At 33.7% G+C, this 13,642-nt stretch overlaps 1 protein-coding gene across 2 annotated transcripts in view; it reads left to right on the forward strand.

The window, feature by feature from the left end:
• The window catches only part of LOC105731215 (N-deacetylase and N-sulfotransferase 4), a 282,122-nt gene that overhangs the window by 227,886 nt on the left and 40,594 nt on the right, over positions 1–13,642 (forward strand). For both annotated transcript variants that reach the window (XM_064383738.1, XM_012472890.2), the window contains exon 7: positions 12,725–12,907. In XM_064383738.1, the coding sequence (XP_064239808.1) occupies positions 12,725–12,907 (183 nt within the window). The remainder of the gene's footprint in view (positions 1–12,724; positions 12,908–13,642) is intronic.

Consider the following 13,642-nt stretch of genomic DNA (forward strand, 5'->3'; position numbering starts at 1 on the left):
CAGAGTCCCCACCCTTGGAGGTGAGTGGAGGGCAAGCTAGCATTACCACCTGAAATATGCCTCCTGTCAGATCAGCGGTGGCATTAGAGTCTCATAGAAGCATGAACCCTATTGTGAACTGCACATGCAAGGGATCTAGGTTGCAGCCTCCTTATGAGAATCTAATACCTGATATTATCTAAGGTGAAACAGTTTCATCTGAAACCGTTCCTCACTTCCTCCTACTCCAGCTGTCCATGGAAAAATTGTCAAAATTGTCTTTCTGGTCCTTGGTGCCAAAAAGGTTGGGGACCACTGTTGTAGACAACAAATATCTGGGTCTTGTTTTTGTTTTTTTTAATCTACGCATTTAGACAGTTTATGATTTAAGTGATTATTAATATGGTTGAGTTATTTATTCCGGTTGTAACTGTTTTCGACTTTTTGCATTTGGTCTTTGCTCTTTCTCTTTTGACATTTCTGGTTTTAATTGAACATTTTATATGATTCCATTTTATCTCTTCTTTTAGCACATCAATTATATATTCTTTTAAATTTTTTAGTGATTGCACAGAGTTGACAATATACATTTTAAACTAACCTAAGACAACTTTCAAATAACAGTATATTGTTTTACATGTAGTGCAGGTCCCTTATAACTTAGTATCCCCAATGCTTCTTTGTCATTTCTTGTGACATTTCTGTTTAACATTCTACTTACTTGTATGCTGTACTCACCCAATGCATTACTTTTTTTGCTGTATACGGTTATCTTTTAGATTAAGAATAAAAAATGTATTTATTCTTTAAACACATTTTCTTTATGCTGATTTAAGTTCCTGGACTATATAATTTTTCTCTGCCTAAACAACTTAATCTGAATTTCCTTTTTTCAGGGTAGGTCTGCTGACAAAGAAATTCATGTTTTTTTTGTTTTTCTGTGAATATTTATTTCTCATTCATTTTTGACTAATAACTTTGTTAGATATAGAATTCTAGATTGGTAGTTTTTAATCTTTAACATTTTAAATATTTTACTTCACTCTTTTCTTGCTTGAATGGTTTCAGATGATAAATTCACTGTAATTCTCCTTGTGTGTCAGTAAGTAATGTTTCTTTTTCCTCTGGCTTTCTAGGTGTATTTTGTTTGTTTGCTTGTTTTTGTATTTTTTTATTTGGTACTTATCCTGTTTGGTGTTCCCTGAGCTTCCTAGATTTGTAATATGCTATATGTCATTAATTTTAGAAAATTTTCCATTATTATTACTTTAAATGTTCTTCTGCTCCACTCTTTATTTTTTCCTGTTCTGGCATTACAGATATATTACCCTTTGATACTGCCCTTCAGTTCTTGTATGTTTATTTCTGTGGTCTTCTTCATTATTTTTTTCCTGTTGTACTTTAGTTTGGGAAGTTTCTCTTTATCTCTCTACAAGCTCACCAATTTCGTCGTTGGCCATGTTGAGGCTATTTGTAAATAACTGACTGACTAGTTAACACCAGCTCACTAAGGATGTGTCCTGTGTGGCCGACATTCGAATGTGCACTTCTCAGGGAGGTCTGTGTGGTTCTTCAGCAATCATAGCAGCGATGTATTCTTCCCATATCCTATAGCACAACGATAGTCAACTTCTTTCACCCCCATTGAGACCCACATGTCATAAAGCCTCTTATTCTTTGTTTTCTCTTGCTTTGAGAGGAGTCCTCTTGTTTGCAATTATGTGCAAAATAACTCAAGTGAATACATTTTCTCTAAGGTCACCTTCACCCACAAGTATTCATGTGTTCTGTCATGAAAAGCTAAGTTTGATCCAGAGGAAAACTTAAAAAAAAAAAAATTCTTCTAAATAATTAGTAGGAGAGGGAAGACAGTAAACGTGTGATAAAATTGTGGTCCTTTTGTTCTTCTTTTAAAACAACACACTGCATAACCCTTTCTTCATTGTTGTCACTTACCAGAATACTCCCTTGACATTTGAAGGTATAGAAAGTATTTGAGTGCTGTAGAATTTTTTTAAAATGTCCAAGTAATTGTCAATGCTTCCCAATACACTTCCGTAGAAACTTTAAAATGTGCACTTCAATACGTAAACATATTTATAAGTATGCTCTACATGTAGCCATAAAGTGAGTAGTTTCAAATACTATAAAAATATATTTTAGAAGATTGAAACTGTTACTAATTTAGAGAAAGGACATTGGGAGATCATTTTAATCCCTGTTTTCCAATCATTACACATGTCTTTTATGCCACTGCTCTTCCATTCCACTTATTTGGCAAACACTCGAGGCTAGATGAATTTAGCTGTAAGCTTCCTCCAGATCTTTAGCTGGCTTCTAATTGGTGTACTGCTGGAGAATAGCATGAAGATTAGAGTCTGTATAACTTTATAGGGGCTCACCTGGACCCTCAGAGCAGCCACAGCATGCTTCTATACTCCCTTGTTAGCTCTCTGTGTGGTTCCTGATAGTCACTATTTTAAGGTTTCTTTTTCTCTCAATCTTTTGTCTCATTCACCCCTTTATTTGTTCTCTTTTTAGATGAAATTGCTCCAGTATTTATTCAGTCACCTAAGACACCTGAGTATATCTTTGATCCTTCCTTTTTTTTCATCCCTAATATCAAATCAAACACAGATCATTAGAGATTCAATATCTTAACATATTTTGAATCTGTTTATCTCCTTTCTCATTGTCACGTTCAAGTGGCAATCGCCTTTCAATCACCTTTCAATCGCCTTTCAACAACCTTCTAAATGACTCCCAACTTCCAGTCTTTACTCTTCTTCATAAGACAGTCGAGATCTAAGTATTTGTAAAATGCATATCTGACTATGATCCCGCCCTAGTCAAAATGGTTCCTTATTGCTCTTCAGATTAAAGTCCAAACCCTCAACAATTTAAAAGATTTATTTGAGCTGGTCTCTTTCATTCTCTTGTATGAACCACATTGTATAACTTTTACTTTCTAGAAGGCAATCTGTTACCAATTGCTTTTCACTGTGCATTTATCTCTGTCTAAAACATAATTTCAGCCCCGTTCCTACTCCCACCCATTCTCTCACGTGAAAATTCCCTACTTAACCTTCAGATCTCAGTTCCCATGTTTCTATTTCAAGAAGACTTCTGCAAGAAGATCCTGCCCAAAGCAGCTGTGTGGTATTATAGAACAATAGAATTTCCATTTCACATTGTATCATAATCTGCTGTTTGTTTTTTTTTTTTGTTCCCATTTGACCCTAAGCATCTTTAGGCAGTAACTCAGGATAATTTATTTAGTATTATATCTCTAGTTTGTAATAGACTGTCAGGCACTTAGCAAGCATTTAATAAATGTGTGTCAATTGGTTGATTGCTTGAGTAAGTAAATATGACATTATTTTCTTCACTGAAAACTGTTGAACTCTATTTGTGGCTGTCAGTGAAGCTTATACTGATTACTAATGGACATGTTTTCTCCACCCCATGGCTGAACTGCCCATGATTATTCCTGGGGTTATGAATTTGCACTTCAGTGACTTTTATGTGGCATCACTGCAACATGGCTGAAAGGGAGATTTAATCTTTTAAAAAGAGCGATGGTAAATAACTCAGATGGAGAGCAGCTTTGGTTGTCTCCCATCATGTAAAACTGGGAGATCTTTGGTGAAAATCAGGGTATTCTACAATATAATTGCTATAACATCTAAAATCCTAGTTCTACTAAAGGAAAGCAAATACAAATATATGCAACAGCTATATGGTTGTGAGCATGTGTTGCCTTTTAATGACTAAGGCTTTATTAATGTAAAAGAAAAATGGAGAATTTAAAGTGCCTGCTCACTGAAATATAGCAGGAGCCTTCTGTTCTCTGTTAGAACAGCTGCCCTATTTACTGTGCTTTGACAAAATCACTGCCCAACTTCTCTATTCGGGAAGATCAGTGTTTACACTGTAGTCGGTCTTGAATCAAAACAGTTCTGATTTGTTAATAATGCACTAACCAAATACTATGACTGAAAACTGGGACACTGGTAAATAATCAGATGCAGAATGGAACTTCATGTGCATTTAGTCTGATAATGGAAATGGAAAACACAAATAAAAAATGCAATTTAACAATTCATTGTATCCTGTTAAATGCCAGCTGTTTTCAGGGTTTTAGAATAGAGTGTTTTGTTTTTCCCCTCACATCTTTAGACCTTGGGGAATGATTGGAAAGCAATTAAGTTGCTCCATATTTTCTACTGGCAAGGAAGTATATGTTACCAAGGATTTATTTGTTCATTCAATAAATACTTTTTGCACACCTATCATGTGCCAGGTATTTTACTAAGCATTAAAGATATAGCAGTGAACAACAGCACCAGAGTCCCTGTATTCAAGAAGATTAAAATTTAACATGGGAGTGAGGGGATAACCAATAAATAGCCAAAGAAATACATAATATGTCAGGTGGTGAGTGGCCTGAAGGGCAAGGGAGTGGGGAAGTGGGATGGGGGTGCTCTTTGATTTAGGTGTATAGAAGACAGGCAAAGCAAGACATCACCTGGTCATACTACCCTTGAGTGATGTCTGCTTCTCGAATCTACTCATTGAAATTTTTCAAATGAAACAAAGGGTTTCATTTAACAATCTCTTCCTATATTGATTTTTAACTGCAGCTATCAGGTGATTCTGATGGATAAAACTTGCATTTATTCGGATTAAGTTTTAGTGTCCTATTGCACAGTCTGGGGACTATAGTGAATAATAATGTGTTGTATATTTCAAAATAGCTAAAAGAGGATTTTAAATGTTCTCATCACAAAGAAAGGTAAATATTTGAGGTGATGAATATACTAATTAGCCTGATTTGATCATTCCACAATGATGTACCAAAACTTCACATTGTACTTCATAAATACATATAATGATTATTTATCAACTAAAAATAAAATAAAAAAACAAAGACCACAATAGAGTATCATGTATTAGTTATCAGAGTTAGTCATTTTTACTCTGGTATACATGTATCCAAAATTTTCTGGTTTAACTAGAAATTATATTATCATAAGCCTTGTTATATACAGATGATGGCAGAGTAACAAAGAAACACTGACTTTGCTTACAAAAGATAATACCTATGAGATATAAATAAAATCAGTTAAATTATATTGGGTATATTAATTATTCTATAATTATTTTTACTGAATATCCATAGTGATAACCTTCTACAGTGTTTTTCATTTTATAAAATGTTTTGGTATACCTCAACTCATTTAGGCATCACAACGAACCTGTAACTAAGTTATTGTTTTCATTTAGCCACAGAGATTCAGAGAAGTTAATTGATACATAATGAAGAGCCAGCTCTCAAGCTTAGGCATTCTAATTCTAAATTTCATGTTTGTATTGTTCCATTGTATGCAAATCAAAACAATATGAATTATCATAGGAATCCAAATTTTTAAAAATATTTTCAGACTTATGAAATACAAATGTCTGGGATATTTTAATCAATGTCCTTTTTAATTTTAACTTTTTAATTACTATTATTTTCTTCATTAAGCTTGCCCCAGATTAATAATCAAACCCTTAGTTTTTCACTCACCCAAGAAAAGACTTCCTTTTAACAGCCAAGGGTATTGGCTGTTAAAACATCAGCTAGGAATAGTGATTAATTATAAATGCTTGTGGTGAGGCACATCTTATATGAAACCACATTGAAAGTCACATGGAGCAAAAGAGCTCCTGCGCTTAGGGAAGTAGCCTGAGTGGAAAGATCAATAACTGAAGTTTATTGTAAGTGGAGATTTAAAAACATGAACTAAACAATTCTTAGTAGCCTAACCTTTTTACTGCTCATCTGACCTACAGATGGTGAGATGTGTTTGATTCTGGAGCTTTTCTTTGCTTCTTTTTCTTTCTTCCTTTTTCCTTTCCTTTCTTTTTTCTCTTTCTTTGCTTTTTCTTTGTTTTCTCTTCTTCCTTTCTTTCTTCCATTTTTTTCCTTCTTTATATATTTTTTTTCCTCTTCTCTTTCTCGTTTTCTTTTTTAGTTATTTATTTATTAAGACAGAGTCTCGGGGCCGGGCGCGGTGGCTCACGCCTGTAATCCCAGCACTTTGGGAGGCTGAGGCGGGTGGATCACGAAGTCAAGAGATAGAGACCATCCTGGTCAACATGGTGAAACCCTGTCTCTACTAAAAATACAAAACTTAGCTGGGCGTGGTGGCGCGTACCTGTAGTCCCAGCTACTCAGGAGGCTTAGGCAGGAGAATTGCCTGAACCCAGGAGGCGGAGGTTGCGGTGAGCCGAGATCGCGCCATTGCACTCCAGCCTGGGTAACAAGAGCGAAACTCCGTCTCCAAAAAAAAAAAAAAAAAAAAACGCAGTCTCACTCTGTGGCCCAGGCTGGAGTGGCACAATCTTGGCTCACTGCAACCTCCACCTCCCAGGTTCAAGCGATTCTTCTGCCTCAGCCTCCCAAGTAGCTGGGGCTACAGGCACCTGCCACCATGCCCAACTACTTTTTGTATTTGCAGTAGACACAGGGTTTCACCGTGTTGACCAGACTGGTCAAACTCTTGATCTCAGGTGATCCACCTGCCTCGGCTTCCCAAAGTGCTGGGATTACAGGCCAAGCCACTGCACCCGGTCTGTTTCTACTTCCAAGTGTAGTTCTTAGAGGAATAAATCTTGAAATGTCTACCTGAAGTAATAAAATGTGTTTCTTTGAAACTGGAATATCAGAGTTACTTTTTATTTATAGAACACATTTATTAGTGGAAATGTATTATGTGTTCCATTGTGGAAAATCTTGGCATCTGTTTCTAGTGCTGCAAGAGAATTAAAACTTTCCAAATGAAACAATCATTTCTCTCCTCAGTACTTATTATCTACAAGTGTCTAGAGTTAGTAATCAGCTGAAATGGATGTGTGTGAATAGATAAACATATTGAAATATTAAATTTTTTTTCATTTTCAAAAAAAGTATAAATATGTTAGTGAAATTTTAGATTTAATTCATTCTAGGAAAAATTTATGAAGAAATGTCATGAGTTACAATATAGGATTGTTATAAATAAAATTTACCAGGTAAATAAAGTAATAGAAGAAGCTGTAGGAGAAAACAGATGGAAGTTTGATGAATTTTGAATGCTGGATTTACTAGAATTCCCTGCATAACCTCAGACAGGTCACGTGAAATCCTTGATCCTCACTTCCTTTTCTCATAAATAAGATAGTTAATTAGTTCCTAGTAACACAACAAAAGTGCAACTTTGTAAAGTTATATAAGTAAATTAATATTAACATTCAACCACATAATATGTTAAGAAAAGATCAATCATGAAACATTCATTGGAATGTTTCATTTATTAAAAACAAAATGATGTATCTAAATGGTAGACTCCAAGTTGAGAACCATTTTAGATTGAATGAAAGAATAGCATAGCTATATTAGATTTGGACAAACTTTCCTTGCTTTTGATATCTAAGAACATAGATGTCAGCATTTACCAAATTATTAGTTGCCTAGGCCTGAACAGTTGCCCAAGACTGTGTTGCCTACAATTATTACCAACCTTTATGTGTGTTTAAATCAATAAGTGTTATTGGCACTCATATTAGTAACATTAAGCCTAGTCTGACTCTTAATATCCCCTGTGTGGTTCTAGCCTATTTTTAGAATAAAAAAAAAATCACAAAATTATCTTTTATAAGAAAAATATGAGTACAATGCCAAAGCCCATCAGATGAGCCATCAGGGATGTATTTCCCTATATTCCATTTATCTTCGCATTTTATGAGAACTAGAACTAAAAGCATAATCAATAATTTAACAAGCTAATGGACATATTTTTAAACACAATGAACTATTCTGAAAAGGGGCATGCTGTCAAAGAGCCACAGAGGCAAAAATGGAAACTGACTGCTAATATTTAATGCCTGTCTTGAAAAATACTGAGCACAAAGCAAGCTGCTTAAAACAGGGTGCCTCTCTTCTTGCTGTACAAAGCCATTGTTTCATTCTGTTTGTGACTGTGCATTTTTTCCTGGGAACCAAGTATCCGACTATTCTGCATATGATTTGACTTTTAAAGGCACCATAAGGCACAGGACTAAATACCCAAATATTCAATGGGTACTTTAACTAAAAATGTATGCCCTAAAAGTAATTTTTAATTCCAATTTTAAAATACTGTATAATATATTCTGGCTATTGATATTCATGACCATGCAGTTTACAATAACATTCTATTTGTCATACAAGTAGGAAAAGCAAGGAAACTATTCTGATCTTCGCAGTAAAATATTCTAACTCAGCCTGGAGAGTGTTAATGCCTCATTTTGTGGATAATATAAGGTCTTTTATTTGTATTTTGTTCTTCCCTGTTTTCTTCTTTTCTTATATTTTGCATATTAGCAGCTTCATAAGAAAGACAAAAAGAAAATATTATAAAAAAACAATTAATTGTATAATTTGCAATTAAATACTAAGGGGGATAACCAGTGACCTACATTTATTTACTACCATTTCATTTGTCACTATGATAGCGTTTTTACCCACTGTTAAGGATTATCCATAAAGTTCAATCATATTTACTCAATTCCCTATTATCAAGATTTATACATTACTATACTTAAAGCTTCCTTTTTCCTTGAACTTTAGATACATCATTAAACAGATCTATTCCATAGATAATGTCTTCCCAAATTTTGAGTATATATATTGTATCTGACAATCAGGTTAATGAAAAACTGTTTATGTTTCTAATGAATAGACTGTGAACGTGCCCACAAGCTTGCTTGTATATTTTTACAACGGATAAGAAAATTTAGACTTGCTTTATGCTTGGTTATAATGAAGTTGAGAGCCTTGAGAGCTGAGGGAGAAACATAGGTAGACGTGCCAACAACAACATAAAGGCAGCCCAGAGTGCTTGATGACAAAAGCATTGGCACCCAGACCTTGGTATCCCTCTGGAAGGTCTGCTGCAGTTGGCCTACTGAAATTAGGGCTTACTGAACATCTTATTCTTCAATTCATCCATTGAACAATGTCCTTTCCTGTCCTTTTCATAAGAAAGATAAAGCTCTGTTTGTTTGAATCAATGCATATCTCTGAGCTGCAATTTTTCAAAGTTCAGTGGGTTGTATATATAAACCATTTTTATCCATGCAGCACAGTCATAGTTTCCCCAGATGATACTCTGGGGAGGACAGTATTGAGAAAGATTATTTTTAGTATGCAATAAGAAAATAATAATCAAAATAAATATATAAAAGAACAAGATAAACAGTAAAAAACAGTAGCAACGGAAGTCTGTGAAAAATTATTTGCTACTCATACCACATATCATTTGGATTCTCTTATTTATGCCTCAACAACATCCCTTTTTAATTCGTCTTATACACCTACACTCTCTGAAATAGGTTTTTTGTTTGTTTGTTTGTTTGTTTAAAGAAGCCATTTGTCCAGAATTACTAAAACTATTATGCTCTGTCTGCAAAATAGGTGATTTTAGCAAGCCAGATATGCACAGTTAAGCTGTGCTTGCAGAATTGTTTTTCTTAAAGTGCAACCAATTGACCCTATACCAGCACTAATTTGTTTCTAACCAGTAAGGCATGTGCACACACTGCCCCATACAACAGTGATTGCAACCAACATGGACAGGTGCTTGTTTTTATTCTCAGTAAAGGAAAATTTGAATGCAGCAGTGTGCCTCAGCTTAGAACTGCATATCTCCAGGCTCTGCTTTCTTCCAAAGACAGATTTTCCATTTGCCCTGCATTCAGTTTTACACTTTTTTTTCATCAAACAAGGCTTGTGCTCCTAAGAAAGCTCTGGAAAAATGACTTAGACCTAGTCTGTTGCAAAATCTTTTAAAAGCCTATGTTAACACCCTAATAAATTATAATATATATCTGCTTATGATATAAAACTGCTCTTTACAATACTCTCAAAGCGGTATTCTTATTTATAATTTTGTCAGACTTTAGACCCTCACAGGTGCCTTACAATTCCTTCTTAAAATAACAATGCTAGAGGGCAGGTGGTAGATTTCTGGGACATTATTATCTTTCTCAGGGCATTTAACATGCAGCCTGGTTTTTTAATAATATTTTCAGTCCTGGGAAACTATAATTATCCTGAAGCATGGTACTTACAGTGTCTTATTTCTTAATTACAATAGTGACATGAGATAAATGCATACTTATTGGGGATCAAATGCATATTATTTTGTGGTGATTATAAAGAAACTCTCATGACAATTGCAGTTATATGGTCAACTACAGATACCATGTTATGTTACAGAAACTCTGTAAGTCCTGCCAAGAGGGAACTTTCTATTTGAGATAAAAGAATTTAAGAGTGAGAGATTGGCCAATTTAACAGCAGACAGTGTTATATTTATATAATTCATCTAGCTAGAAACTTAACTTAAATCCCTAAATATTAGTTGATATAATAATTGCACTTGATATTCATAGGAAAATATTTACAATTTTAAATGATTTAAATTTTACTTGAGATTCCATATGAATCTCAATTAAAATCATTGTCAATTAATATTTAGGGGTTTTAATTAAATTTAAAGTAATTAAGAGATCCAACTTAAATTTAAGGGGTTTAACTTAAATTTCTACCTAGATAAATTAAATAAATAATATTGTTAAAATATCTACTCTCTTTTTTGATGTTTCCAATAAAAGATTTGAATATACTCCAAGGATAAAAAATGGACCAGAAATATGACAGGAGCAATACTGTCTTCAAAGTTGGCAGCCTATTAGTAGTATTCCTCTCAGATACTATAATTCATTGTCTTAAAAATTTTCATTTAAGGTTTGCAAAATATTGTTTTCTTTCTTCATTTCAAATTAAAAAGAAAAATAAAAACTTTAAGTTGCCAAGATAATACTTACATAGTTTTCTATAGCCTTCTACAAAAATACATTCTTTGTCTTGCTTTTTGTTGTTGTTGAAAAGCGAAAAAGGAAAAAAAAAATGATGGATGTCAAACTCAGTATAAAAAAAAGTTTTGGTGAAGGTTTCTGTTGTATGTCAGAATGGGAAATCTGGGTGCCTGGGTTTAAAGTCCTACTCTGCCACTGAATAGATGTAGAACTTGAACAAGTTACTTAATTGCTTTCTGCTTCATTTTTTTTTTTTTCATCTGTAAAAGGGGGCAATGACAGTAGCTCCTTTGTAACAATATTGAGAATATTTAATTATTTCATATATGTAAAGGGCTTAGAATCCTGCTTAGTACGTAGTAAATAAGTACTATATGAATTCTAGATATTATTTTATGTAAGTTAAGGACATTGAAGCCACATTCTCTTCTCTACCTTCAACTATGATGAGGTGTGACTTTGATCATTCTAACAGGTTTCTTCAGATAATTTTTGTTCAGTATTCTAGTATGACAAATAATAGAGAATACCTTTTCCACAATAAAAAGGGTATTCAAACAATAAACTGCTACCTATCAGATTGGCCAATGTAACATTGGGGAGTGACATATATGCCTGTGTTTGTTTAAATGATTCCATATGAATCTTAAATAAGACCATTTTATCAACTAACGTTTAGGAGGTTTTAACCTATAGTTGGGTTTTAACTTACAGTTTCTTGCCAGCATGTATTTTTTAAATTCTGGTGCAAGATAATTCTTCTATTATTTTTCAAGATAAAAGGCCTCCTCTTTAGGCATTTACAGTTATCCTGTGACAGATTACGAGAACAGAAAGCCTGAATATAGTCTTTACTGTATGGCTAATATCTAACCACACCAAGAAATATAAACCCTTAAAAAAGTGTCAGTGAGTTTTAATACAAAATATTAGCCATGAGACACTTGAATTTTCTTCTATATTATTTTTCTGTTCAACTTCAGATGTTATATTTGTTCTAATACTATTATTTATGGCATCATATTAGCCTTCTATTATGACATTGAGGAACAAGTACAAAATTATGTTTGTCACAAAGTGATGAACTCTCTTTTGATGACTTGCATGAACAATCTCTGCAATTTAAATCAGAATTTTGCCATTTTTCTTTTATTTGGTATTTTTTTAAATCCCCGTTGCTATGCCTGATAAACTAAATATTAGTTTATGATTGTAGCTCATTTGAATTTTTGGTTGCTTTTTCAATATCAATTCATCTAATTTCACTTTTTCTTTGTCTATGATACACAAAAGAACTACTCTGAAATGCCATGATATTTTTAGAGTTAATATTGAGGTATGAAAAGTTGTAAAAGGATTAATGAGTGGAAAGGAGTTTCTGGCTAAATGCAATCAGTTTCTGCGCAAACATTTACAGTCTCTACTGCAATAAAATTCTTTTAATTAGACCACGAAGCACGTTTTCTTGAATCTGATTCTATTTCAATCTGCACACACAGAAAAGCTCTGGAAAATTTGTTTAATTTTAGAACTGGCTTAATATTGGTTCTTCACTAGTCTGAAAGTTAATAGATTGGAATTTGACAGTATTTGTTCCACGGTAAGGAAAACTGATAGGCAAAGTAACACTACTCTTCTGAAGAACAGTGAGGAAATGACAATCTCAATTTTAATTTTAATTTTAAAAGTGAGTTTAAGTGTTATTTTGAGATTAAAATTAAATGTGTAGCTCTCCACTTAAAAAGATCATTGCACTTCTTGTGAAATTCCAAGGTGAGGCGAGGTGCTGAGTGGGGCTTGTACTGGTACTTTTGAGCTTAAGCATATATTTTTGTCATCATTTTTATTTATCTTTCAGATCAGCATTTTCATGACCCATTTGTCAAACTATGGAAATGACCGCCTAGGGTTATATACCTTTGTGAACTTGGCCAACTTTGTGCAGAGCTGGACCAACCTGAAATTGCAAACTCTGCCTCCAGTGCAACTGGCCCACAAGTACTTTGAGCTCTTTCCTGAGCAGAAAGACCCTCTATGGCAGGTAACATTTAACATTCTCTCCTGGGGTGGAAGGAAAGAAACTAGCAATTTGTGAGTGTATAACTTGTGTTAGGCAAAATGCTGGACATTTTAAAACTGGAATTTGACACAAAATCTTCTTTAATACAATAGTTTTATTCTCTTCCTCAACAATTTTTGTTTATTTTTTAAATTGTTTGCATTTTTTGCTTGCTTCTCTGAGTTTTTCTTTGGTTGGTTGCTTGGTTGGTTTAAAAATTTTGCTTTGAAGATATTCTTTTATTGTTGGTTTCTTCTCTAAGCTAATCATATTACCTTGCAAGCAGTGTGAGCACCTACTAGAAGTAAAATGTTGGACACTGGATATCTAGATAAAACCTAGAGCCACTATATTCAAAGACTTATAATTAGACTTTGATATGTATATGTGTACAACATTGTGCATATCAGAAAAGTATATATATGTATACAGCATTGTGTATATAAGAAAGGGAGAATAATTTTTACCTTGTATCCATAGAGAGTTAATCTCTCTCTAGCATATCTTAGCTTTTCTTTAAATCTAACAAATCTTTCACTAACATTAGACCTCCTGGAAAAGAGAATTATCAGTGTTAGGATTGCTTTTACTAACAATTCAACTTCATGTGGGGCCACTTAGCCTGGATGCATCAAATGTAAACTATCTGCTTCTTGGCAATTATCTAGGAAAATGTTACCTCCCATTTTCTTACCTCTTTATGCATCAGATTACATC

Source organism: Aotus nancymaae, unplaced genomic scaffold (assembly GCF_030222135.1).
Source record: "Aotus nancymaae isolate 86718 unplaced genomic scaffold, 86718_ANA_hifiasm-v0.15.2.pri h1tg000033l, whole genome shotgun sequence".
Taxonomy (NCBI): domain Eukaryota; kingdom Metazoa; phylum Chordata; class Mammalia; order Primates; family Aotidae; genus Aotus; species Aotus nancymaae.